General features: G+C 40.0%; 1 protein-coding gene across 1 annotated transcript in view; it reads left to right on the top strand.

Moving 5' to 3' along the window:
* Tbc1d32 (TBC1 domain family member 32) overlaps positions 1–27,822 on the top strand; it is a 196,755-nt gene that overhangs the window by 11,682 nt on the left and 157,251 nt on the right. The window contains exons 3-10 of the mRNA XM_051164597.1: positions 2,458–2,632; positions 16,454–16,522; positions 21,813–21,938; positions 22,935–23,013; positions 23,134–23,237; positions 23,325–23,386; positions 24,260–24,404; positions 26,735–26,794. Coding sequence (XP_051020554.1) covers positions 2,458–2,632; positions 16,454–16,522; positions 21,813–21,938; positions 22,935–23,013; positions 23,134–23,237; positions 23,325–23,386; positions 24,260–24,404; positions 26,735–26,794 — 820 coding nt within the window. The remainder of the gene's footprint in view (positions 1–2,457; positions 2,633–16,453; positions 16,523–21,812; positions 21,939–22,934; positions 23,014–23,133; positions 23,238–23,324; positions 23,387–24,259; positions 24,405–26,734; positions 26,795–27,822) is intronic.

The following is a 27,822-nucleotide window of genomic DNA, read 5'->3' as shown; positions in this document are numbered from 1 at the left end:
TTGTACAGCACTAAATCTAACTTAGTGTTAATATACATTTAAAATGTTAGTGTGGACAGGAGTTCTTTTGTGAAAATAACTATTTATTGTTGTTGCTCATTGGGACGAATGTCAATATATAGATATTAATAGCAAGTTCAAACCATTAACATATGGAGTAAAGCCCATAAAGTTTTCTTATTTCTTACTTTAGAGAAAAAAAAAAATAAAGAAGTTCTGTAAACTTTTTGGCAGTATTTTAATACCCGGTTGTCTGTGTCTAACAACTTATTCCAAAAAGAATACTAAAATTAGTCAGACAGTAGAAGCCTTTGAATAAGTACAGAATTTGATATGACACTATTAGAAAATTACTTCAAAAATCTCTAGGTAAGCGATTTAACTTGTCCTACTTTAGTTCATCCATGTATAACATTTAAAACAGTAATAATGACTTCACAGAGATTTAGAAGGACTTAATGGACGTTTCCCTTGTGCTTTTTGAACTATGAATGATAGACTTTAAGTCATAGAGAGTGTTATTCTCTTAAAAGTAATTTTTTGTGGTTCTTGAGAAATTACTTAGAGCTCATGTGACAACAGTACATTTTTATTGTAATAATTATAAGTCATCTCCCTAATTAAAAGTCTTGATGTTTATTTCTTCAATATTGGCACTTGGGAGAGCTTCCTTTTAGGTCTTTCATGTTATTTAATGAGTTTGGAAACACTTAGGCTATTTCCATTGTTAATCTGGTTTCCTTCTCTTGAAGCTTTTTATTTCTCTAGCCTCTATTTGAATATTTCTAGAACAATTATAGGAGGGTTCAGATGGTATCTATAGTCTGTATCTACTATCATTTGCTTTCTAAGGCCCGCAGTAGCTGCTGTTGCGTTCCAGCTCATTTGACCCGTGATAATTATGATCAGCTACTTAGTTTTTAAAAGATCACTGCTTTTATTTTCCCTTCTGACCGTTTTCATGATGGTTCTTGCAGAAGAGTTCATGGTAGTCTTAAAAAAATTCCTGCTAGTAACATTTATGTCCAAATAGAAATTTCAGATATTGTATGGATTTAAATAATTCTCATGCTTTACTTTTTATACTTCTTCATTAAATTACCAAATTGTCTGTCTGTCTATCTATCCTCCTCCTCGTGTGCCTCCTCCTTCGCCTCCCTCCTCTCCCCCTCCTTCCTTCCCTTCCCTCTTTCCTCCTTCCTTCCCTTCCTCCCTTACTCCTCCTTTCTTCTTTTGAAGCAAGCTTAAACTAAATATTCTTGTCTCCGCTTGGAGGGCTGGGATTACCGGCATACCATACCACACCACATTTGGCTAAATCTCAAGACTGTAAATTTTAAAGAAATAGAGACATCATGATGCTCATGTGAAGATACTTCACTGCAAAAGGTGTTGAAAGCATAGTTTAGCTGCTATTTTCAATTACTGTGGAAGGAGCAAACAGCCTTTGTTTGGCACATGGTCTCAGTGTGTAGCACTGGCTTGCCCAGAACTTGCTTTGTAGGCCAGGTCAACGTTGAATTTACAGAGATAGACTTCTTTCTGCTTCTTGGGTGCTGGGATTAAAGGAATGTGACACCATGCCTGGTCAGAACATCTTTTGATGGACACATCTTAAAGGTCACCAGGGTACTTTTCTTCCTCCCTTCCTCCTTCTGATAGGGCATTCCTGTGCAGCTGAGGCCGCCCTTGAACTCACCCATCTTCCTCTTATATCCTCAGAGCCACTGTGCACGTATCTTGCGCAGAAGCACATGCAGGCCAAACAGCGACACATAGACAATAATAAGTCTTCCAGTTATAAGCCTTTTCTTCTGGAGACATTTTTAGACTTGCCGAGATGAGAGGATCTAGACGTTGTCCAGTTTTAAGTCTTGCTTCAGAAATCTTTGCTGCCACCGCTGAGGATTGGTTCTGTGGCTTTTCTTTGAAAGCACCTACTGACCGCTTCAGTCCTACTTAGACTTGAGAAAACATAGAATATCTCAGGTGAGGCTGTGGGTACCCGGAGATATGAAGAAAGGAAAGATGGAAGGTGGGGAAGGGAGACAGAAGTGAGACAAGGGACGGAAGCGAGGTGTAACCTAGCCCAGCGTTTGGAAGTGTGGTGAACATTTCACTGCATTTCTGGTCTCAGGAATGTATGTCACTGGGCCAGCTTGGCTTAGAATGAGTGGATTTTCCCACATACCTTCATATTTCTAGGTGAAAAACTATACGGGGATGATATGCAGGAATTCTTTTTGTTTTATTTATTGTTTATTTACTTATTTATTTGGTTTCTCGAAACAGGCTTTCTCTGTGTAGCCCTGACATTTCGCCAGCCTGTTTATCTATTTTTTTACAAAACAGACTTACATTTTCTTTGTTTTATGTTCATAAATTTTTTTCCTTTTCATAGAGCAAGTATAGTCAAGTGCCTTGAGTTCATTTATTAAGTGTACGTTCAATTTAAAGGTATAAGGAAATGATGCATTCCCTGAAGAACATTATGGTGGTGGTGGTAGAGTCCATGATGAACAAGTTTGAAGAAGATGAGACGCGGAGTCAGGACAGGCAGAGGAGGACGCAGAAGGAGACAAGCAGCAGCTGCTGCACGGACAACTGCTCCGACGACTCTTCCTTCAATCAGGTGGGCTGTCCATTTCACAGTCGTGTCTTAACACAGCGTTTAGTAATCTCTAGCTTAAATGTATGTCTCCTCAGTTTTTTTCTGTTTTCCAATTTAAACATTCAGGGAAAAAAAAAAGAGAATAAAATGACCTATTAAGATTTGGTCAATGACACACTTAAAGAAATGCTCAACATCTCTAGTCATCAGAGAAATGCAAATCAAAACAACTCTGAGATTCCATCTTATATCCATCAGAATGGCTAAAATCAAACATCAAATGACAACACATGCTGGCGAGGATGTGGAGAGAGAGGAACACTCCTTCATTGCTGGTGGGAATGCAAACTAATATAGCCACTTTGGAAATCTATCTGGTGCTATCTCAGAAAACTGGGAATAGGGCTTTCTCAAGACCCAGCTATTCCACTCCTTGGAGTATACCCAGAAGATGCTCCAGCACACAACAAAAAAACATGTTCATAGAAGCCTTATTCATAATCGCCAGAACATGGAAACAGCCTCTGTCCCTCCGTAGAAGAATGGATAAAGAAACTGTGGTACATTTACACTATGGAATACTACTCAGCTATTAAAAACAAGGAATTCCCGAAATTTGTGGACAAATGGATTGAATTAGAAACGATCATAATGAGTGAGCTAACCCAGAAGCAGAGAGACTCAAATGGTATATACTCACTTATAACTGGACACTAGCCCAAGGGGCAGGTCCCATGAAAGTCTGCACCTACCAGGAAACTGGGATAGAGGTGAGGACTCTAGGTGAGAAAAATATAGGGGATAGGGAAGTAGGTGGATCCAGAGGGTCCTAGAAACGTACAAGAGGAACGTTATGATGGGTGGATCTGAGCCCAGGGGTTCTGCTTGATCTAAGGCACCAACCAAGGACAAAACGTGCAGTCATCATCAAACCCTACCCAGATCTAGCCAAGGGACAGAACATTCTCCACAGTTAAGTGGAGACTGGGGACTGACTTTCACAGGATCTCTCTTGCCCCATATTTGGCCATGTCCCTTTGTTGGGGAGGCCCAGTGGCACTCGGAGGAAGGATAGCGGACTACGAAGAAGAGACTTGATACCCTAGCACCATATTCAGGGGGAGGAGGTCCCCCTCAGTCACAATCATAGGGAAGGGGGAATGGGGTGAAAGTGGGAGAGAGGGAGGAACGGGAGGATGCATGGAATGGGATAGAAAATGAGATGTAATATGAATTATTTTATTTTCCCATAAAAATGTGTTAAAAAAAAGATTTGGTCAATGAAATGCTATTTTATGGAATTATTTGTTTGATGAATAATTATATCTCAGATAATTCTTAAGTAGAAAATTATGTTTTTAATTAAAAAAACAATAACAGGATTAACAAATCCCTTTAAGCTTTAGTTGAAACAGTTTATTATCAATGTTTACCTAAATTTAACTAACTTACAGATGAGATACATAGATAAAATATTTATGAATTTAATGCATTTTTCTGGGAATGAAAGTGGCTGTAAATGGTCAGTATCAAACATTAAAACGTTTTAAATGTAAAAGAACTTGAAGTTAGTCAGTTAGGTGTGGTGATCCTCCACAGTCTTCCAGGCCAAACACTGTCAATCTCTCCGTCTGCCTGCCTGTGATGCTTCTTTTTAAAATTTTTTTATTTTTGAGGTTTGCAGAACTGAAAAGCAACTCTAGGCCTTTAGGATCAGCTCTGCATCATTTGTCAACAAACTCCACCCGTGAGGAGGCTCCTGCTACTCCGCAGGGGATACAGATCGAGTCCCTGCATGTCTCAGGGCCTGGGCTTAACCTCTAGCACCACAGAGAAAGGGCATTATTACAAAGTGGACCACAAGCATGTTTCAAAATTGATTGGATGAGTTTGGATAAAACATGAAAAACGTTGAGACTGCACATTGCATCCCTGGTCAGGAGAGACCACGTCGACCTGTGAACTACACCAGGTAGACTGATGTGATGTGACAGAGGATGTGATAGAGACTGGGAAGTTCCCATGCTATAGCCCATAATAATCCCTTGTTGATGGGCTCTTGGGAGGCAGATAACCTTAATGCATCCTTGACCTTAGCTTAATTGCTTGGCTAAGCTTCTTCAGCAATGAAAAGACAGAAGCTTTCGCATTAAGGACTCAGGAGCTCACCATTGAATGATGTTAATTGTCTATGAACCCCTTTAATATGATGAAACACAGGAGAAGAATAAGAAGGAACCATTCTTAACACATCCCCCAAAATGATAGTGGTCAGGTCTGCCTAAGCTTAGTTGATAGTGAGGAGTTCATCAGTTGCTGATTTCCAAATGTTAAGTCATTTCTAGTGATTAGAATAACAGATCTTTTAAGGTTTAGAGTGAATGAAGTCATGATTTCAGATATTTTTGTTTGGATTATTCAGATGAACCCTGCCTTCAGATCCATAGCTTCCTTTGGCATGCACACGTAGTGCTTGCGTTTTCTAGCATCTACCTATGACTATGACTGTTTCAGAAGAGTTCAATTGGGTTGAAAGTGAACTTTGTCCATGAGGACATTATGGGTTGCCTGAGCTTCCTAAAACAAGCATTTGAATGTTAGAACATCCCAGATAGCTCCTTCAGACTCGTGAGCTCACAGAGGTGTATGGATGTGTGTGTGTGTGTGTGTGAGTGTGTGTGCGCACACACGTGCTCGTGTCTTTGCTTAGCATGGAGATGCTGCAACAGGGAGCTGATCAGGGCCAGGCTAAATTACTCTGACAAGGTCCTGATCCCAGTCTTCCTTATGATCAGCTGCCGTGTTTTCTTTCATGACTGTGAGGTTCATGTGAGCAGTGGGAAAACTACTCTACAGCTTTCTGCTCTACTCTGTCCAGTGTGTACATGCCAGGAACTACATGATGACACACCAATCAGTGACAGGAATAGACCAAGGAAATGATGACGCTTTGCTGCGAGCACTTGCAGAACTGAGAAGTACCTCTTTCTGAGGGACTTGGGTCAGAGGCTCTTCATTTGACCACGTACCTCTGAGAAGCTGTTCACTAGTCTGAAGTCATCTGTTTCCCTATCAGCCTCCAAGAAAGATGGCCTTTTAGGGCTACCTTGTCTTATACCTTGCCATCAGCTAGCTCACTGTGATAGAGCTAGCTGCTCCTGTTACTGCCTGCACACTGCTTGCTGCTGGACACTGGATCCTGCACTATGGCAGCAAGAAGATGGACTCTGTGCCTTGTAACAACTCCATTAAATACTGGCATTCTCATTAATTCCTTCAAAATCAGTACTTGCTCTGGGCTGAAAGCAATGCATCTGGATTTTTCTTTTCTATAATTAAAATGTATAGTTAGCATACAAAGTAATGGGTTTCATTATGATATTTTCATACGCATATGTCATTGTACTTTGTTTCTTTTGTTTTGTTTTTCGAGACAGGGTTTCTATGTGTAGCCTTGGCTGTCCTGGACTCACTTTGTAGATCAGGCTAGCCTTGAGCTCACTGAGAGCCACCTGCCCCTGCCTCTGCCTCCTGGGGTTCTGGGATTAAAGGTATGCGCCACCACACCTGGCTGTACTTTGTGTTTATTCACCCCGTCTTTCACTCCCTCAGAGTCCTCCATGCCTTTCTCTTCTAGTCCCTTCCCTTCTTCCAAATAATTTCTCTCTCTTCTACTTTTCATGACCTTCACACACACACACACACACATACACACACACACACACACACACACACACCCACCCACCCCTACACACCCCCCCCCCCACACACACACACTGACATCTAGATTTGCATGAAGGGAAGTGTAGCATTTGTCATTCTGAGTCTGGCTTATTTCTTCAACACAGTCATCTTTAGGTCTGTGCATTTTTCTTCAGTATCTATTTATTCTTTATGGCTGAAAAAAAATTCATTGTTTATATATACTATTCTCTTTCATCCATTCATCTTTAGATAGATGCCCAAGGTGAATACATTTCTTAGTTATTAAAACGAAGGAACAATAAACACTCATGCACAAATATCTTTATAGTACGTTGACTTAAAGTGATTGAATATTAATATACCTAGAAGTATATTATATCATAGTATGTAATGTCATAGTTTAATTTTCAGTTATTTGAGGAACATATATATTTATTGATTTCCCCAGTGGCTGTATTCATTTGCATTTCTACCAGCTGTGTAAAGGATCTCTTGTTCCATAACCTCACCAGCCTTTGTTTTTTGATGGTAGTCATTGCGACTGGGATTAACCATGTTCTGGCTCAAGGCAGTTTTGAATTGTATTTCCCTGACAGCTAAGGACATTGAACATTGTTTCAAATGCTTATTTTCCATTTGCATTTCTTTTATTGGGAACTATCTATTTGGTTTATTAGGTCATTTACTGATGGGGTGATTTTGTGTGTTTAATTTTTCACTTCAATTAATTTCAGACATTAATCTCCTGTTTAATATATAAATGGCAGATTGTTGTCTGTAGGTCACCTATTTATTCTGGTGATTGTGTTTTACTTTTGATGTATTTTTTTGTGATGGAATAGTCCTTATTTCATTATTATTTGCAACATGAAAAATTGTAACCTCATCATATCTGGATTTTTAATCTATTAGTGAAAAACTGAAGACTATTATTAGCATATGTAGACTTAGAGATATAGAAGAATAAAGAAGTGACAGTAGTTTTTACCATGATTTGGAGCAGAACAATGGTAGAGTTTGGTGTTGGGCCATTTCCTGCTGTGCAATTGGAACGATCCCTCTAATATACATTAAGATTCCACAATTAATGTCCTCTCTCTTCTGCCATCTTCTCTCCTAATACTACTTAACATACTACACATTAAGTGTTACATTGCTTTGTAATGTGCTAGCCATTTTCTTAAAGGAGCCCTACCTCTGGAGGTGCAGTTTTATGAAGAAGGTGATGTTAATAAGTGTCACTGTTGCTCTTACATTGTTTCTTGCTGAAGGAATTGGCTTCTTCTTTGCTTTGTAAGAAAGTTCTCTTTCTGATGAGCCACCCTTTGCTTCCTGTGGTAGGCAGAGTAATTACCCTCCCGAAGATCTCCATGTGCTAATCCATAGAGCCTGGGAACATGGAGCCTGGGGCAATTAGGACTTTACTGATAGTAGAAAGTGGTCGTCATGTGGAGAAGTGCCTTGGATTCCTCGGGGCCCAGTGCACTCACAAGGGCTTATGGAAGAAAAACCTAATGGGCTCAAGGTAGAGAATGTGCTGTCCAGGCTGCCAGGCCTGTTGGGCTAATGTGACTGTTGGCCTGAAGATGAAGTAGGCCATGGCCAGGAAACTCAGACAGGCTCTAGGAGCTGAAAAAGGCAAGGAAATGGATTCTTTTTATTTATTTATTTTGTTTTTTTCTTGGACCAGCTTAAGCTTTATTTATTGCTTGGATTTGAGTTCTTCCAGCTAGAATTCTGTGGAGTACTTTCTTCCTATATTGGGTGTACAGCCTTTCTCCCATTTGTCAGAATGTAGGCTTTCATTTGTCCTAATGTCTTATTATTATCATTTTTGTCACATCCCCTCAGATGTTAATTGCGTTTAACCCACTTTCTGGCCTCTTCTCAAATCCTCGAGACTCTGCAGTGTTCTGGCGAGGATTCCATGATGCCATGGGGATCACAGTGGAAGTTTTCAGCCTCATGCGAGCAGGAAGGTTGGTTGGAGCGCAGCGGACACGTGGTAGAGCTCTCTATCTTCGGCTGCTGTAGTCATTAGAGTTTGCTGTTTTCTGATTGCTGTGATAAGCAGAGAAAAGCAGGAGCCTGGTATCTTGCAAATGTAGTGGTGAAAGAGGAAAATGGCTGAGATTTAAAAAAAAAATGAGACTTATAGTATTGTCCAGCCTGGGAACAATGGATATTTTGGGAGAAAGCCTGGGTGAGGCAGGTTTAAGCTTATGTGTGCCTGTTTGTTTGGTTTGGTATTATTCCCTTGAGGAGACAATTTGACACCAGCAAACTAAAGTAATTACTTTGATTAACCATGGTATTATTTCTTTTTTAATGAATGTTTCATTGCTTCTTCATAACATAAAATATTAATAGGCTTTATCATTATTAAATGTACCACTTTTAAAAGAAAGTGCAATTTTTTTCATCAGTGCAACTAAAACAGCTAGGAAGTTTTAGAATAAGCGTAACATTTGAAAACAATAAAATATTTTTCTTTGTTTTGAAATTACTTTATTCTATATTTAAAGTTTATTCATAAGAAGGTGCATAATTTAAAAAATTAGATGTACCACAATTTTGAAAAAGCCATTCCAGGTGAGCCTAATTCATTCTGAATCTATCTTGAGCTAAATCAGTCTGAAATAATCTATGGCTGTGCCACCGATGACCTTAGACCTTGGCTCTCAACCTCTTCTATGTCTCAGATTTCTTTTGAAATCTGTGTGATTGAGAGTTTTGCCAGTGTCCTAGTTTTGGGTTTCTCTTGCTGTGATAAAACACCATGATCAAAAGCAACTTGGGAAGGAAAGAGCTTATCTCAGTTCACAATTCTGAACTTATACTTAATCAGTGAGGGAAGTCAAGACAGGGACCTAGAAGTAGGGACTGAAACCAAAGCCGCTGAACAATGCAGTTTCCTGGCTTGCTCAGCCCCTTTACATACTCCAAGTAGGCCACCTGCCCAGGGGTGACATGGCCACAATGGGGTTGTTACTCCCACATCAATCACCAATTAAGAAAATGCCCTACAGATTTGCCTATAGGCACCTACATGGAGATGGTGATGCTCACAGTGGGCTGGGTCTTCATATCAGCGATCAATCAAGAAAATATTTCACAGACATGCCCACAGGCCTGTCTGATGGAGACAATTCTTCAAGTAAGGGTTCCTCTTCTCAGATGACTCTAGGGTGTGTCAAGTTGACAATGAAAACTCCTGATACCTTAGACAGGTAACAGTGTAAGAGCATGTGAGAACAACAGATGACAGTTGCTAGAAAGCACTATAAATACATTACAAAGGTTTAACCATTATTTGTTCTTGCTTTTCTCCATTATGCTATGCTTAGAAATGGTTTGTTCAGTTTCTGTTTTAACACAGATAAATATGTCTTAATTCCTTTTGGAAGCTTCTTATATTGCTTTGGCCATATCTTTACCAGCAACACAAATATGTGGTGCCTCTCAGATCAAACCACAGATACAAATTAGTACATTCGGGAGTTTTCCATCTAAGAAGTGTTTGGACCCACTGAAACCCAGCAAACCTGTACTGAAATAAAGACATTACACGCTCAAGTTAGATGTGTTCTTTTTAGCTGCTGTGGCTACTTATATTTATCCAATGACAAGCAATAACACAAAAAACAGCTTGAAGTCAGACACTAGAGTTATGCTGAACGCTATAAAAAAAAGTCATTTAATGTTTAGAAACTTTTTTTTCCCAAGAAAAACATGGCTGTGCTTGGGAAGACAAATGAATTTTATAGAGTTGAAAACAGATTGAGACAATGTTGTGTTTTTTCTTTCTTTTTTCTTGTGTGCTTTTGTTTATGTATGTATGTGCTTATGTGTGTGCACGTATATTTGCATATACAGTGCTAGAAATTGAATCCAGGGTCTTGCACATGCTAGGAAAGTGCTGTACTACTGCCCTTCACCTCTCTTCCAAGAATACATATATATTTAATATACTTTGTGTAAGTGGGAGGAAAGGCAGATACAGTAGAATTGAGGGGGTAGTACCTGTTTGTGTGTGCATTTGTACTTAAAAGCGGTGTATTCTGCAGCTACTATGTATACTGTGTTGCTTAAACCACTGCAAAAAATGCAAATAGTAATCACAGGCATTATTTTTTTTGTGGGGATTAAGGAGGCACCTAAATAAGAGGAATGTGAGGGAGAAATGGATTATAGCCATTGAGGAGAGACACTGTTCCAACTCACCTCAGAGAACTGCAGAGAACTGTATTTCAGGAAGGGAATGGAGAAAAGCTTTGAAGCAGGAGAGCATGCAGTATATATGAGACTCTATTGGTACTTTATGTGTAAGGTTAGAAAAAGGTTTGGGGAGAGTAGTTCGGAATGGTTGATGAGGACCAGATTGTGAGGTGAAGGCAAAGGTTATGCCTTAATCATTATTTATAGGTCCTAGCTATAAAATGAGAATGCTGAGTAAATATTCAAGACAACTACATTCGGTGGCCAAGTTGCATCATGCTTGCCCAGCAATGGAAGGCATTTCCAGGCTTTATAGAGAAACAGTTTCAGGAAGATTTTCACTCAGTCGTGGGCTGAAGAGTGTGGTGGGGCGTAGTAGTCAGGAGACAGGTTGGACAACTGTCGCTGTTGTTAAGAGAAGCAATGAGAATTTGGACTGAGATGTCTTGGTAGTAGTAAATAGAAAAGGACAGGAGTAAGCACCATTGCAGAAGTAGGATCTATAAACTTGATTGATGGAGTCCAAAAGTTGGTGCAGATAGTATCAGCAAAGTTGTAGCTACAGTTGTTTTTGTTTTGTTGTTGTTGTTGTTGTTCTCCTCCTTCTCCTTCTTCACTTTCTTCCTCCTCTTCCTCCTCCTCCTTTCAGCTCAGATGGCTCAGAAGATGGCAGTATCTTGAACTTGGTATTCAAGTGGAGAGTCAGGTGTCGAGACATGGTCAAGTTAGGTTTTTCAGATCAGATGCTACTAATACGCCAAGTAGCAAAACATGCCAGATTTTCAGGACAGGAAAGTGTTCGAGCTAACACATCACTGTGAATCATCTGGGAAGTTTAGCTGTAGACAGCAAGTAGGTGACACTTGATGTGGCTCATGTTTTCAGTATCATTAGGGATAGAATTGTCAGAGGAGATATTAGGAGCTTTGGTGTCTCATTTTTATTGCCACCTTTTAATTAGTTAATTAAGTTAGTTAACCTTAAAGTATGATCCAGGATTTTGGCATGAAGCTGACCTTGAAATGGCAAATCTGCTGCGTGGGTCCCGCATTGCTGAGATTACAGGTGTGTGCCTCCTTGCCCATTATAGACTTTAGATTAGGTAAATCTGGAGATAGGAAGGAGGGTTAATTAGCTACAATGAATGATCACAGGACATTAAGGACAATGAGGCTGAACTAGTAGGTGGTGTCAAATGCCTGTGGTCCTGTACTTTGGAAGTGGATGGAGGCAAATCAGGAGTTCAAATTCAGCTTTGGCTAGACAGCGAGCTCAGTCAAGTGTTGCCTGGGCTATGGAACTTCTCCTGAAGAAGCAAAAATGAAAGATTTTTAAATTTGGCATTTTAGTTACGTATCTACTGCCGTGATAAGACACCACAATGAAGGCAACTTAGAACCTGCTTCACTTAGGGATCAAGGTTCCAGATGGACATCACGGCAAGTTTCATGGCAGCAGGCAGGCAGTCATTGCCCTGGAGCAGTAGCTAAGAACTCACATTTTGAGCCACAAGCCCAAGGCAGAGAGAGCTAACGGGGAGTGGTCTGAGCTTTTCAAACCTCAAAGCTCACCCCAGTAACACACCTCCAACAAGGCCACATCCACAAACCCTTGCCAAATAGTTTCACCAATTGGGGACCAAGTATTCAAATATATGAGCCTATGGAGGCCATTTCTCTATTCAAACTGACACATTTTGTGATTAGTAGTTGACCTGAGAGAAGTAGGAAAGAGCGAGAGGGACACTGAGGAAGCACATGTTGGTCAGCGTGCACAGCTGTGTAACTGTAAGACAAGAGAAGAGAGGTCAGTGTCTGGGATAATGCACATAAAGAGACTGAAACACGAAGTCTTGTTACAGCGACCACTTAAAAGAGATGAATTTTGTTAAGAACTAAGGATTATCTTTTTAATTGACTGCTACTTAGCATAATACTGCTTGTCTCATCAGCTGTAACAGAGTGTTCGAGTAATTGCTCGCTCACCATTTGTCACAGCTGTGAGGAACATGTAACTGTATTGTAGATAAGAATGGATTAGTGTGGCGATCAGCAAGTTATGTTTTCAGCTTTCTTCTTAAATAGGCTTTTGTAGGTGAAAAGCGGTTATTTCATATCTTCTTATATAGATAACAGAGAAATGTAAGATTTATTTGAAATATTTTCAGACTTTAATGATGATAAAGCAAAGCACTTGATTAATGCATGGATGCAGTGATGCTGCAGGAGATGTTAGGATGGGAGTAGGGGTGCATGGATGCAGTGATGCTGTAGGAGATGTTAGGATGGGAGTAGGGGTGCATGGATGCAGTGATGCTGCAGGAGATGTTAGGATGGGGGTAGGGTGCATGGATGCAGTGATGCTGCAGGAGATGTTAGGATGGAGTAGGGGTGCATGGATGCAGTGATGCTGCAGGAGATGTTAGGATGGGGAGTAGGGGTGCATGGATGCAGTGATGCTGCAGGAGATGTTAGGATGGGGGTAGGGGTGCATGGATGCAGTGATGCTGCAGGAGATGTTAGGATGGGGGTAGGGGTGCATGGATGCAGTGATGCTGCAGGAGATGTTAGGATGGGGGTAGGGGTGCATGGATGCAGTGATGCTGTAGGAGATGTTAGGACGGGGGTAGGGGTGCATGGATGCAGTGATGCTGTAGGAGATGTTAGGATGGGGGTAGGGGTGCATGGATGCAGTGATGCTGTAGGAGATGTTAGGACGGGGGTAGGGTGCATGGATGCAGTGATGCTGTAGGAGATGTTAGGATGGGGGTAGGGGTGCATGGATGCAGTGATGCTGTAGGAGATGTTAGGATGGGAGTAGGGGTGCATGGATGCAGTGATGCTGTAGGAGATGTTAGGATGGGAGTAGGGGTGCATGGATGCAGTGATGCTGCAGGAGATGTTAGGATGGGGGTAGGGGTGCATGGATGCAGTGATGCTGCAGGAGATGTTAGGATGGGAGTAGGGGTGCATGGATGCAGTGATGCTGCAGGAGATGTTAGGATGGGGGTAGGGGTGCATGGATGCAGTGATGCTGTAGGAGATGTTAGGATGGAGTAGGGGTGCATGGATGCAGTGATGCTGCAGGAGATGTTAGGATGGGGGTAGGGGTGCATGATGCAGTGATGCTGTAGGAGATGTTAGGATGGGGGTAGGGGTGCATGGATGCAGTGATGCTGCAGGAGATGTTAGGATGGGGGTAGGGGGTGCATGGATGCAGTGATGCTGCAGGAGATGTTAGGATGGGGGTAGGGTGCATGGATGCAGTGATGCTGCAGGAGATGTTAGGACGGGGGTAGGGGTGCATGGATGCAGTGATGCTGCAGGAGATGTTAGGATGGGGGTAGGGGTGCATGGATGCAGTGATGCTGCAGGAGATGTTAGGACGGGGGTAGGGGTGCATGGATGGAGTGATGCTGCAGGAGATGTTAGGATGGGGTAGGGGTGCATGGATGCAGTGATGCTACAGGAGATGTTAGGATGGGAGTAGGGGTGCATGGATGCAGTGATGCTGTAGGAGATGTTAGGATGGGGTAGGGGTGCATGGATGAGTGATGCTGCAGGAGATGTAGGATGGGGGTAGGGTGCATGATGCAAATGATGATGTAGGAGATAGGGGGTAGGGGGTGCATGGATGCAGTGACGCTGCACGAGATGTCAGGACAGGGGTGAGGGGGCATTGAGAAAAAGGGGTTGAAGATGACTATGCTAGACAAGGGAGCTAGGATTTAGAATTCTGAACACACCTTCTATCCTGTATTCTTGACAATGTTTGTTCTTGTTTTCTCTCTTGGCCAAAAGCAATTTGGGGGAGAAAAAGGTGCATTTGGCTAACACCCCAATCATAGTCCATCCTTGTGGAAAGTCAGGGTAGGAACTCAAGCAGGAGCAGAGGCAGGAGCCATGAAGAAAAGCTGCTTCCTGCCGCGCTCTTCATGCTTGCTTAGCTGAGCCTCCCACGTTGGTCACTGATAAAGACAATGCCCCACAGATGTACACATAGGCCAGTTTGATGGAGACAGTTCTGTAATTGAGGATCCCTCTTCCCAGGATAGGAAACCACGTTTCCTCTGCTTATGTCATGTTGGCAAAAACTAACTAGCACTCTGTTTAAAAAATCCTTTTAACAAGTTTTCTGGTAAGACATTTGAATGCTATAACATCTTGTAAAAATAATGTGGTAGAAATAGCAGAATAAATCATTTACAAGAGAGAGGTACAAGAGCCTGGTAGAAGAAACATATTAACTTATCCATTAGCTGAATGACTATGTATACAAAGTAATATAGACACATGCTTTAGTGTGTATATTGTCATTCATATGTATATATTATACATATTCATATGCATGTGTATGTCGTGTACATTCAGATGTGCACTTATAAAGGCACATGTTTATATGTGTTCTGTGTAAGATCTCTATTCTACAAGTTATCTATGTTTATGTACTTTTCCACTAAACAAGATAGCTGCTTTTCTGTATACTTTGTCATTATCTTTCATAATCTTAGTTATTTAATTGTAATACAATTGGAATTCTAAGCTAGAGCTCTCTTTTCATGTTTTTAAAAATAGCAGCAGTGGCTTGAGAAATGGGCCAGCAGCTTAGAGCACTTGCTGCTCCTACAGAGGACCTGGTTAAGTTCTCAGCACCTCATCGTGGCTCATAATCTTCTATAACTCCAGTTCTGGGGAATCCAATGCCCTCTTCTGACCTATTTAGTCTCCATGTTGCAAGACACAGGCAAAACACTTTTATAGATAAAATTAAAAAATAATATGCCTAGACTTTTCAATAGCCAAACTATTCAGTTTTAAAATGAGTAAGAGGGGTCATTTTGATGTCTTTTTTATTAACTTTAGAAGAGTTATTTTTAATGTGCGAAGTTGGATGTATGAGCATGTACTGTGTGTGCGCACGCATACACACCTGTGGAGTATGGGAGGTGGACTTTGGGTTTTTTAAAACTGGAGTTGCTGGCAGTTGTGAACTTCCTGACCCCAACTCAGATCCTTTAGAAAGCAACAAGTATCCTCAGATCTATATATCCAGCCCCAGTTTGGGAGGCCTTTAAAGAAGGTTTATGTAGTGTGATATGAAGTCTGTAATTCATTTGGATTTTCTTGTGATGGGGTAGCCAGGCCTGCTGTCTTATTGTTCTCATAGAGAAAGACAATAGGACAAAGCCTAGCTTTGGGTGACTTTTCTATTAAGCAGAAGACTGGGTATTTAACCCTGTAGTAGGCACTTTCTAGGTATGGGGATGCTAAAGTGAAAAAGATCCAGAACTGTGTGTAGTTAGGGGAAATACCCCTGCCCTACTCTGAACTCGCAGTAATGACACCATGCTGTCAACAGAGCAGTAGTGTAGACAGTGGTGAAGGGTACAGACTTCCATTGTGTCACCAGGACATGTTTCCTCAAGGTTTTTGACGTAAGGTCTAAGTAGTAATCTCTGGAGAAGCCTATGGGTGCACTATAAACCCTTTTCTAGATGGATGGCTTTATTTTGGGAATTTTTCACCAAATACAAAGGCCAAGGGAAGTCCAGGGAAGAGGGAAACACGGGCGGATAGGCAGCAGGGTGGCTGTGCTGTTCCCACGTTTCTATTGTTTGCTGTTTGGTAGTTTTTCTTTATTCATATCACATTTCTGGATACACAAGGTGTTGTTTTTGTTGGTTTTTAAAACTATCTTTTGAGTCTTACAATGGTGTGTATATTATGGATACTTAGCGATCAGTTTCGTGTACAGGAATGTCAGTTCTGACTATAAAACTATGGTAAACTGAAGTTACGGGTCTCTCCAGATCAAAACATGACAGTTCTCTTGTTGAGAGTGATCCTTGCCTGCAGCTGTGTTAGCACAGTCATTTATGGCTGTCCTAAATCACTGTCTGTCCTCTCAATTTCATTACAGAGCTACAAATTTTGTCAAGGAAAACTACAACTGATTTTAGATCAGCTGGATCCCGGGCAGCCGGAAGAGGTAAGTTTAAGGATAGTTGTCAAGCTCAGTAAGATGCCATGTGCTTGTCCAGAGTGCAATCAGCAGTAACTAGGCTATTTTCTTTCTCCTTTCTGTTTTTGTGTTGTGGATGATAGGCCTTTATTATATGGGTTGATAACTTTCATTAAATTCTCTGTCTGAAATGAACACTCATATTTGCTCACTCACTTCCTTCATTCCTTCTTTCCTTTTCTTCCTGTGTGTCCACATATACATGTGTGTTCATGTATATGTGTGTGTGAAATTCAGAGATCAAGATCATTTGTCATGCTCTATTGATTACTCATTTACTTGTCTATCATCTATCTGTCTGTCTATCTATCCATCTATCTATCTATCTATCTATCTATCTATCTATCTATCTATCTATCTAATCTCTTCTACTGAACCTGGGGTTTACCAGTTGTCTGCACTGGCTGGCCTGTGAACCATCAGTTTCCTCTATCTCTCCCCTTCTACAATATTGTTTTTATTGTTAAGAAAACTCACTGCTTGTTTCAGTTTTAGACAATGTGACCATCTATTTAAAGACTAGTTTTTAATAGATAACATGGTATATTATGTATAATGTCTTGAAATATGGGTGGTGACTAAGTTCCCTAGTAAACTGTCATACTTAGGGTTTTAAAAACGTTTGATTGTGAGTGGCTTACATTCTTATTTGACAAGTTTTCAGTATTATGTACTTCATAGATATAAATTGTGTTCTACGATAGATCGCATCAATTTTTTTCTTGTATATTTTGCATTTGATAAACATCTCATGAACTTTTATGCTTGAAACTTTAACAATTTAGTAGAAAAAAAAAGAAGAGTTTGGGGACAGCCAGATGGGTCAGCAATGGAAGTGTTTGCCACGAAACCTGATGATCTGAGTTCAGTCCCTGGGACTCAAATGGTGCAAAAAGAAACTGATTTCTCCAAGTCCCCTGACTTTCACACATGTTCCTCAACACATCCACATCCACTTTCATGCAGCAAATAAATAAATAAAGTAATAAAAAACATTTTAAAAAGAAAAAAATGGAATAAATTATACTTGTTTATATTTTGAGAGACTTTAAGAATTACTATTTATTGATATTTTGCTTTATTAGAAAGTCAATTTGAATTAGAAACTGCAATAGGATTTTTGAAGATTTAAAAATAACTAATAGCACAGTGAGCATTTACTTTTTAGTGTTCCTAATTACATATTTTACATTGTTTCATGGAACAAATAAACATACTTTGTTTATTAAAGAGAATTTAATATGGCTTCAGTTTTAGAAATATGGTAGTAAAGAGAGGGAAGAGAAGTTTGCTTGAGCTATTTGCTGGGACCAGAGCCATGTCAAGACTCTGAAGTCCAGTGAGGGAGTTTGGCTCATATGTTGTTGGTTGGTAGAAACAAATTTTAGCAAAGCGAGAGGTTAAAAGGTGAACAGAGCTTTAAAAATATAGCAGTGTAGCCAGACACAGTGGTGCACACCTGTAATCCCAACTCTCAGGGATGCAAAGGCAGGCAGATCTCTGTGAGTTCGAGGCCAGCCTGCTCTAAAAGTTAGTCTAGGACAGCCAAGGCTATACAGAGAAACCATGTCTTGCACACACACACACACACACACACACACACACACACACACACACACACACTCACACACACACACACACAGCACAATGTACAAGAATAGATGAAAAAAGAAATTTATACAAGAAGAATTCATAAGACTGTAACTAAGATTAAAGTTTGTGTTTGTAAGGTCCCAAAAGGGCACAGTGAAAATGGAAGACAAGTGTTGTAGTTAATTTTCTATTGCTGTGATAACGCAACGTGACCAAGGCAACTTATAAAGGGAAGAATTTAATATGGCTTATGGTTCCAGAGGGTTAGATTCCATAATGGCAGAGTGAAGGAACAACTGAGTTCTCACATCTTAATCCATAACTTCAAAGCAGAGAGAGAGAGAGAGAGAGGCGCGAAGGGGGGAGGGGTGGCGGGCGGGGGGGGGGGAAGGCCCTGGGAATCACAGGAATTTTTTGCAGTCTCAAAGCCTGCCCCCAGTGACATGCTCCTCCAACAAGACCACATCCCCTAATTCTTTCCAAACATTTTTACCAATTGGGGAACAAGAATTCAAGTACAGGAGCCTAAGGGGGCCATTCTTATTCAAACCACCACACCCACTACAGATAAAGCTTTTTGGAGATATGTGTTTTTCAGGAGCTGGAAAGCACTTGCATATGGAAACAGAAAAATCAGGAATAATTGTGTTTAATGTTTAGATAGCCAAGGAAAATGATGTTTATATGTAAGAATGAAATCTGTCTTTAAAAATTGTTAATTTTAGCTGGGCGTGGTGGCACACGCCTTTAATCCCAGCATTGGGGAGGCAGAGACAGGTGGATTGCTGTGAGTTCAAGGCCAGCCTGGTCTACAAAGCAAGTCCAGGACAGCCAAGGCTAGAGAAACCTTATCTGGAAAAACCAAAAAAAAAAAAAAAAAAAAAAAAAAGTTAATCTTAATTATATTTATAAAACTTAACCAGTGTTCCTAATGTATTTTCTTTGCTCCTTCACTTAAATAACATTGGTTTCATTTTCCTTATGGAAAGTATAAAAACATCTTATTAAAAAATTGGGTTCTTTTTAGACAGTTGTCCATGTGTATGCAGTGCCTACTGGTTACTCTCACTCCTTCTTCATCAGCCTCTCCCTAAAGTCTTTGCACATTTGTTTGCATCAATTTATAAAATAAATTTCTTTGTGAGGAACTATATATAGTGCTGTCGGCTAGCAAATCAGTTTTAATGAGAACAGTATGGATTCATCCTTAGTGAGGATCTTGAAATTTGTGTCACAGAATTGAATTTCCTTGAAAATGTAAAAATCTTTATTTACGCATTTCGTTCTTTGGTAATTTCATACGTGTATTTACTGTATTTTGACGACTCACCTCACTCTCCATTAGCTCCGTCTCACCCCTGCCAGCCCCTCCCCCACTAAATCTCTTCTCACATTCCTGACTTTTTGTTTCATTTTGTTTCCCTATGAGTTTAATTAAGTAGGACTGTCTGTATGGCCCTAGAGTCGTATCTGCCTTCTGCAGCCTGTGGGCTCAACAGTGGGTACAAAACTGGGTTCTCTGCTTTCCTTCTGCCAGCATCTGTGAGTTGGCAACAATTCAATACATGCTGGGGTCCATGGGTTCCTCTCCGATCCACAGCTGACTGTGAGCAGGGCTGGCCTTTGGAGTTCATGGTTGCCATGGCTATGTCTTGCTTAGAAGATGGCGTTTCTGAAGCCTTCTCCATATCTTCCTGCTTTCTCGCCCCACGTCTGTGCTGACCCTGCTTCCTCAGCTGTCGCTTGTTCTCAGTATCTTCTGCAGCCATGAGTCTCTGCATCGACCTCTGCTCACTGCCAGGAGCGGCTTCTGACTAAGACTTAGAGTAGCATTTGTTGGTCCATTCCTGGTTAGGCCACTTGAGACAGGTCGTCTGAAGAGGGATCCTGGCTGAAGGGTTTTAAACCTCAGCCTTTTGGGTATATTCTTCGTTATATTTTTGTCAATGTCATTTAGTCTCATTTTTTTCAAATGAATTACTTTTCAGAAATGTTTTAGTTTAAATGAATAGGTATAATTTATCCCATTGAAATCTAAATCAGAGAATACTTTATTTTCCTTTTGGCATTTTTCATTCTGCTTATTTTCTTGATTATTAGTAAAAAGTGCTAAAAGAAACTGGATATGATACTATTTAAACTACTTTTATAAATTAAAAATTTGTCTTTAACTTAAATTGGTTACTTGTAGATATACTCTTGTTCACAAACCCTTTATCTTCTTTTGAGTAGTACGTTTTTAATGGGGTTTTGTTCTAGAAGTTAACTGTAAATGAGGAGTTACTTAATATTGGAAGCTCCTGATTTTTCAGACCCTCTTTCTAGTTCTCCTAATGCCTGTCCCACCAGTGTGTCTTAAGAGTTTTACCTCAGCGGGATTATATAGATATTTTCAGACTTCCTGCATTTCCGCCTCATCTGGAGTCTGTGATGGAGATCTCTGCCCCCGTGTGTGATGCTCTCCTTGTCACTCAGTGGGCTGCAGTTATTTCAAGTGAGCAGGCTTTGAGTAGAAGCTTGGCCTTGCCGTGTTGCTGTTTAGCAGTTGTGAGAGTGTCAAGGAAGCTGTGCTTTACTGACTTGGAACCTTCTCCACTCATGTCCTGCGGGTCATGGTGGTTTGGGTGAATTCTGATTGGATTCTAAGATGTCTGATTAGGAAGTAGCCTTCCCGAGGGAATGCAGAAATTCAATTCTGCATTTCACTGCTGAATTAGTTTTTCTACTTCAGTGGCGAGGTCAGAAAATATGGTTGAGCAGAAAAATGAAAGTGTTTGATCAGGTTGTTCCTCTGTTCAGAGAGGCTGGGACGGGAAGGCTTCTCTAGGGCCTGTGTGGGCACTGTGTGAGAAACATCCAGGATGAGGCCCCTGGACAGCGCTGCTTGGTGGCTCCAGTGCAGCTGCCATCCCTTTCTCTTAGCTGTAGCAGCCTCTGGTACACTACTGTTTCAGATTTCACTACAAAACACAACCTGTTTTCATTTTCTCTAGTTAGTACTTAGCTTACACAACAGTATTCCTCAGAGCAATTTTATAAAAGGGCATTGGATTCTCAAAAAGGCCTCATTAAAAAACAGTTTATCCCCAGTGAGAGAGGTATGGGAAGATGGGGAGATAGAAGGACCCAGAGGGTCCAGGAACCCTACAAGAAGACCATTAAGGCTGGCAAGTATGGACCCAGGGGGCCTGCACAAACTGCTGTACCAACCAAGGACAATGCATGCAGTAAACCTAGAACCCCTACTCAGATCTAGCCAATGCACAGTGCTTTCTCCATGGTTGGGTGGAGAGCGGGGACTGCCTCTGACATGAACCATTTCCCCTTGGTGGGGAGGCTTAGTGGCACTCAGAAGAAGGGTGAGCAGGCTATCAGGGTGAGACCTGATAGGCTGTGATCATATGGTGGGGGAGGAGGTCCCCTTCTGTCACAGGCCTAGGAGAGAGGAATAGGGCAGAAGAGGGAGGGAGGAGGGAATGGGAAGATACAAATGAGGGGATAACAATTGGGATGTAACCTGAATAAATTATTCAAACTTTAAAAAGGGAGATTAAAAACAAAAACAAAATAGTATCTCTGGTTCTACTTTTTAGTAGTTTGTGAAATAATGTCTTAGAGAATTGAAATTCTTCTAGCATTAATGTTGCTGTTTGAAAACCTATAGGTGAGATACGAAGCTTTGCAAACGCTCTGCTCAGCTCCTCCATCCGATGTCCTAAACTGTGAAAACTGGACCACGCTCTGTGAAAAGCTGACCACATCTCTGTCCAGCCCAGACCCCATGTTCACTGTAAGGACCCAAGCACGATTTGATCATTTTCCTTTGTAGCTCAGCAGTGGAGCTTTAGAATTTTAAACCACAACAGAGACACTAGGCAAATAGCTATGGGAAAACACAGCATCCAGGTACATTTGTCTGTTTGTATTGCCCTCTTCCATCAGTGGAGATATTATTGGACTGTGGAGCAGAAAAGATTTGGGAACCACTTTTGTTATTTACATCAAAAGAAAAAGATGTTTGCCTAATACTTGGATGCAGTGCAAAGTGACGCGCACCACAGGATATTCTACAGTTCTATAAAAACTTTGATACGAGGACTTCAAATGAGGGGAAGAAGTAGTTTTTAAGGTCACTTTTAGCATTTCAAAGCTTAGGAGAAATACAATTGTCAATTTCACTGATTTTTTTCTGTATTTGATGGAAGAGAATTATGCCTGAATATATTTTCTTTATTTTAGAAATTATAACTTTGTAAACATGTTGGGTTTCTAGGGGGTCATTGTAAATTGCTTCATGTAACCTTTATACATTGCTGTGCAACAAGATTCAGCTCATTACTTATGTTAACAATTTACAAACAAGTGTAATAAAGAAAATTTGAGGTAGGATCATATCATTTTGGAGTATAAAACAAATATGACATCCTTTTATTTTAAGTTCATGATGCATCTAAATTGCTAACGACATCATTGCTGTTGTATAGAACTGTTATGTGTGCTTGAAAAATTACAGATGTTTATGAGTTACTGCAAGTATAAATATGGACTTGAAATACTTAATAGCCTTTGTTTAGTGGGACTGTCTTAGAGTTACCCAAAGACATCTTTAGCCATCTGGCCTCCAATTTTCTGTGAAAATATTACCCTGGGTGATATAAACAAGGTTCTTGTTCATAGGTTCATAGGTTTTGTGTTCATTTTCTGTTTAAACAAATGAAAGGGAAAAGTGTCTCATCTATGCTGTTGTAAGAAGCTTAAATGAAGATGTGCTTTCTTGTTTCTGTAGGACCGGATTTTAAAGTTCTATGCACAGACCTTTACACTCTCACCATTACACATGACCAAGGAAATTTATACAAGCTTAGGTATGTTTATTAAATCATTACAAATGTTTTTCTCTGATATGTACTTAAAACTGCATAAGCAATGACCTTTTCCAGAATCATTATGTAATATAATGACTATATTTTCACTTTTGTTTTCAGCTAAATATCTGGAGTTATACTTTCTCTCTAGAGAAAACCACAGTCTTACTCTTTCCACTGGACTAGACATAACCAATCCTACTGTGACCCGCTTACTAAAGAAGGTATCCACTCACTAGAACGTACTTTATGCAAAGTAGGCCCGTATTTCAGAATTATAGTACTTTAGAGCTTTTGTGCCTTGCTTATAGGTTCGCCTTCTGAATGAATATCAGAAAGAGGCTCCATCTTTTTGGATTCGTCACCCAGAGAAGTAAGTCCCCACAAGTCCTGTAATGTCAGGCACAGGCCATGCCCCTCAAATGTTTCAAAGATAGAAGGGAACAGGGGTCTTCAGCGATTTACATGGTTCTATATGTGCTGAGGTTTTGTCAGCTTGACACAAAATAGGATCACCCAGGACACAGGACCCTTCATGTGAGGAACTGCCCTTATCACATGGACCTATGGCGGTATTTTCATAGTAAGAAGCCTCTTGTGGGCAGTAATTCATATAGGCTCACAGGCCTGGGCTGTACAACAAAAGTAGCTTAGTGAGCCCAAGGAAGCAAGCTTGAAAAGGCAAGCCAGTTAGCAGCATCTCCATGATTTCTGCCTCAAGTTCCTACTTTGAGCTCATGCGCTGTCTTTCCTTGATGACGGAGTATAACTTGTAAGCATCCTAGAAGTACTCTAGGACAGAAGTTTTTACTACAGTTTTTCTTTGTACTTAGCTGTGTAAATGGTTCTAGTCAAATGTTGTTTTGATGTCACCTACAACACTGAAGAAATAAGATGTTGAGGTCTTGGGTTCTGGCAATGTTTGCTACTTTGAACAGGTTTCTTAAATGCTTTTTTATTTTTCCATTCAGTTTAAAAATTCTGATAAGGTTGTCAGAGCATCTGTGAATGTAAAGGTGAAAGTGACGGTTGGAGAACTGAGTATTGAAGTAGAAAGAACTTACGTTTTTAGAGCAGGAAAACTGAAACTGAATGTAGCTCTGAACCTACACCATTTACAGGAAATAGAAAAGAGCCCTAAGGATTACAGTCCATGTTGGTATTCCTTGAGGATAAGAACATCCCTGATGTGACGGGTACTAACTGTGGTTTGTTTTTTAACAATTGCTTCTTTCCCACACTGCAGGTATATGGAGGAAATCGTGGAGAGCACGTTGTCCTTGTTGTCAGTCAGACACGACCAGACCCACCTTGTCTCACAGAAGATTTTGGATCCCATCTATTTTTTTGCATTAGTTGATACTAAAGCTGTGTGGTTCAAGAAATGGATGGTAAGGAGAAGTGTTTGCTCTCTGTCATTTTAGTGACCAGCCCGAGGTTATGTGTTTGCTGTGTGCCAAGTTCTGACTGCTTTTCTGTGCGTTACTCTGTACACAGTTGGACATGGCAGGAAATAGCTGTGCCCATTTGGGAGTGTCTGATCTAAAGTACGGGGAAGCTGTTTTGTCTAGGATTTTTTGCCTTGTCAAAGTCAGGAGAGGATTTTAAGTGGTGGTCCATTTGAATATGTTTAAGATCAATGATCTCCTGAGGATCCTAATTGCCAGGAATCTAAACGCCTCAAAAATTTTATACAGGTATTGCAGGACATAAAGATTCAAGGCTCAGTTTTCGTAGGTTTGGAGGATAATGCCTTGAATCAGTTTCTGTTTATGGCTTCCTGAACCTGGATTTGGGGATATGTTTAAGGCCTGAATCTGGCACTTTTCAGTGAAGCTTGTGACAGCCCCAAACTGAAAGTCATGGTAAAGTATTCTTTATGCTGTCACCCTGTCAGCTGATGAGGAATAACAGGGTCCCTCTTGTAGCAGCAGCAACGCAGACTTCTATGCTTCTGTCTTCATCTTTCTCACGATGTCTACCCAGCTCTAGGTTTTTGTCTCAGTGGAGCAGAGAAAGGGGTCGGGGACTTGCCATACAACAGTGACCCTCTCATTTAGTACTTAACTGGGCAGTTGGATGACTGCCTAGCAGTCTTTGTCTTTTGGTGTCACAAGTCTGTGCTGTCCATCCAGTTAATTAGAGTGCAGAGCTGTCTCTAGTGCTAACCCCTTCTATCACCTGTGTAGTTGTGGTTGATAAATCTTTCAAATTTATTATCGTTAATTCAGTCAATTTAATTAATTAGCCAGAATCTTTTGTACTCTACATCTGAAACTTTTTCTTAATTTTCTAAAGGATGAAACTAGCTTTACTGAAGATAATATGTCAAAAATATAAAGGCTCATTGAAGAAAATCCTATACAACAAAGGGATAATTGTTAAGCCCTAGGTTTATATAGATTCATATTTATATATATTAATATGTTTAAGACTTTGTTTTAAAAATGAAATTATATTCTAATAACTATTTGTAAAGCTTTTTCACTGAACACTTTGATTTTCAATGCATAAGTTAATGAGGCAGATCACAAAAACCAAAACACTAGAAAATTTTAATTGTTTCATTTATGTTATCAAAGCAACAGAAACTTATCTCATTCTCTTATACCCTTTGTGGTTAAGGTAAGGTTGGCAAATATTTTAGGTAGAATGCCGGTAATTATTTCTAGCTTTGTGGCCTGAACAGTCTTTGCAGCTTTTTAATAAGTGATAACAGCTGCAGGGTCTTCCAATATGATATTATTTACAGAGGTTCATGGTAGGTGGATTTGGTTTGAGGGCTGTGGCTTGCTGATCTTGCTGATAAAGATGCAATAAGGTTTCGTTGTAAGCATTTTCTGTTAGTAAACCAGGTTGGTCTTGAACTCACTATGTTGTTGAAAATGGACTTGAACTCCTGAGTCTTGTCTCCCATGTCCCCAGTGCTGGGAATTATAGGTGTGAGTCACCATGCCTGGCAGAACAGGATAATATTGAAAGTAATTTTATTTATGCACCAGTACATTTTCTTTAATAATACCGAGAAAGGGATATATAGATATTTAAACATTTAAGCCAAAGGGTTAAAACACACAGGGTTTTGATGAACTGAATTAAACTCTAAAGATCTCTAATGAAGTAAAAATTCTATTACCAGAATTATGGTGAATTTTTAAAATGATATTTTAATTATTTTATTGTTTTTAAATAAAATGAAGGGCCAAATTTAAGCATTAAAACAGCCTGACAAAATTTAGCTAAAATACTTAAGGGTTTTCCTTGGCTTTCTACAATGTTATATATGCATGTGTTTTAGTGCCGTGCATTTTTGGCGCCAAGCTATTTGGGATATAACCATATATATAAAAATATTGGCGTAAGGTGACAAAGATGCTGTTATGTTGGAATCCTTTACCTTTGTCAATTTCTTTGGATGTAGTCCGTAGACAATTGGTGGTCTCGTTTCCCTCTTACATATTTTTCTCTTGGATCATACACTAGTATGAATTGTTCCTCTCACCTCTAATCTGTAACTAAATGATCTATACTATTTTTTATGTAATTTTCATTCCTTTTATTACTACACTTGTAGTTCATTGCACTTAGGAGAACCTGCTTGACATTGATTATAATATTTTAAACCTAAGTGATGGTATGGTTTATGATATTGTAAATGATAGAAAAAATAGATTTTAAATGACAGACCTTTAACATTCAATGCCATTCTTTTTAATTTTAGCATGCATACTATAGCAGAACTGCAGTACTGAGACTTCTTGAAAAGAAATATAAATCTCTGGTAAGCTACACACCAGTTTTTATGAGAAGTAATATCACAAAAAGATACATGGTGTATTGCCTTAAATATACAGAGTGTCGTGACAAATATTGGGTAATGAAGCACTCCCTTTTAACTTGACCTGAGACTACCATTCTATGAAATGTAAAGAGACAAAAGTTGAGTCTTGAAGTAGCATAAGGAAACTGGTTGGCAAATAGGTTAAGTGTATGTCAAGTTGGGCTGCCATAGATGACGGATTATTTGAGAGGAGTAATAATGTGCAATTTGATGCAGGTCAGTTGTTAAAAAGGGACTTACTTCTGTAAAATATACTGATACATTTTTGTTGAAGTGGCATGAAAAAGACTCGCTGAGAAATGCCTTTGTGTTTGCAAAGCTTGGTTTGAATTATCCCAAATACAGATCGGTTGTATAAATGTCTTACCCAAAATACCTATGTTCATTGCTAGTATGGAACAATGAAAAGGGCACTGAAAGAAATTGAAAAGAAATCAGTAAAACTGACAAACATGAAACCATGTAATTTTAAAAAACATTTAAGAAGGTACTAATTATGGTTCATGTATTGAGGCAGAACCTTGAGTCTAGAAGCTATTTGAAGGCAGCATTTCTGGACTTGTGAATTTTTGGATTTGGGTAATGGAGCAAAAAGTAAACAAGGGGAAACTTTGTTTTGTGTTTGGCAGTCAAGAGAACCTAGCGGCAGCAGGAAAGAAGAGCATTGACTAATGGAGGGAATTTAGTTGTAGAGGTCAGTGGTCCTAGAAAATGTTTAGAACAGTTGAAATAGATTCCTTTGCATCCCATTTCTCTGTGAATCCTATTGGAAGGGAAATTTGTTGCTGTGGATACATAGCCTTATCCTGTTATAAAGCAAGAGAGAAAAGGGCCAAGATTATTCCCCAGAATTTATATGCAGGTACAAATTCACCATGCTGTGACAGAGGCCCCAGTGGAAGTGTTTAATATGCTTCTTAGAGAGTAACCCTTAGACTCTGTTTCTTATTTGAAAGCTAACTTCATCA

Source organism: Acomys russatus, chromosome 21, assembly GCF_903995435.1.
Source record: "Acomys russatus chromosome 21, mAcoRus1.1, whole genome shotgun sequence".
NCBI classification, from domain to species: Eukaryota; Metazoa; Chordata; class Mammalia; order Rodentia; family Muridae; genus Acomys; species Acomys russatus.
The sequence above is the reverse complement of the archived record's forward strand: the minus strand, read 5'-3'. Positions and strand labels throughout refer to the sequence as shown.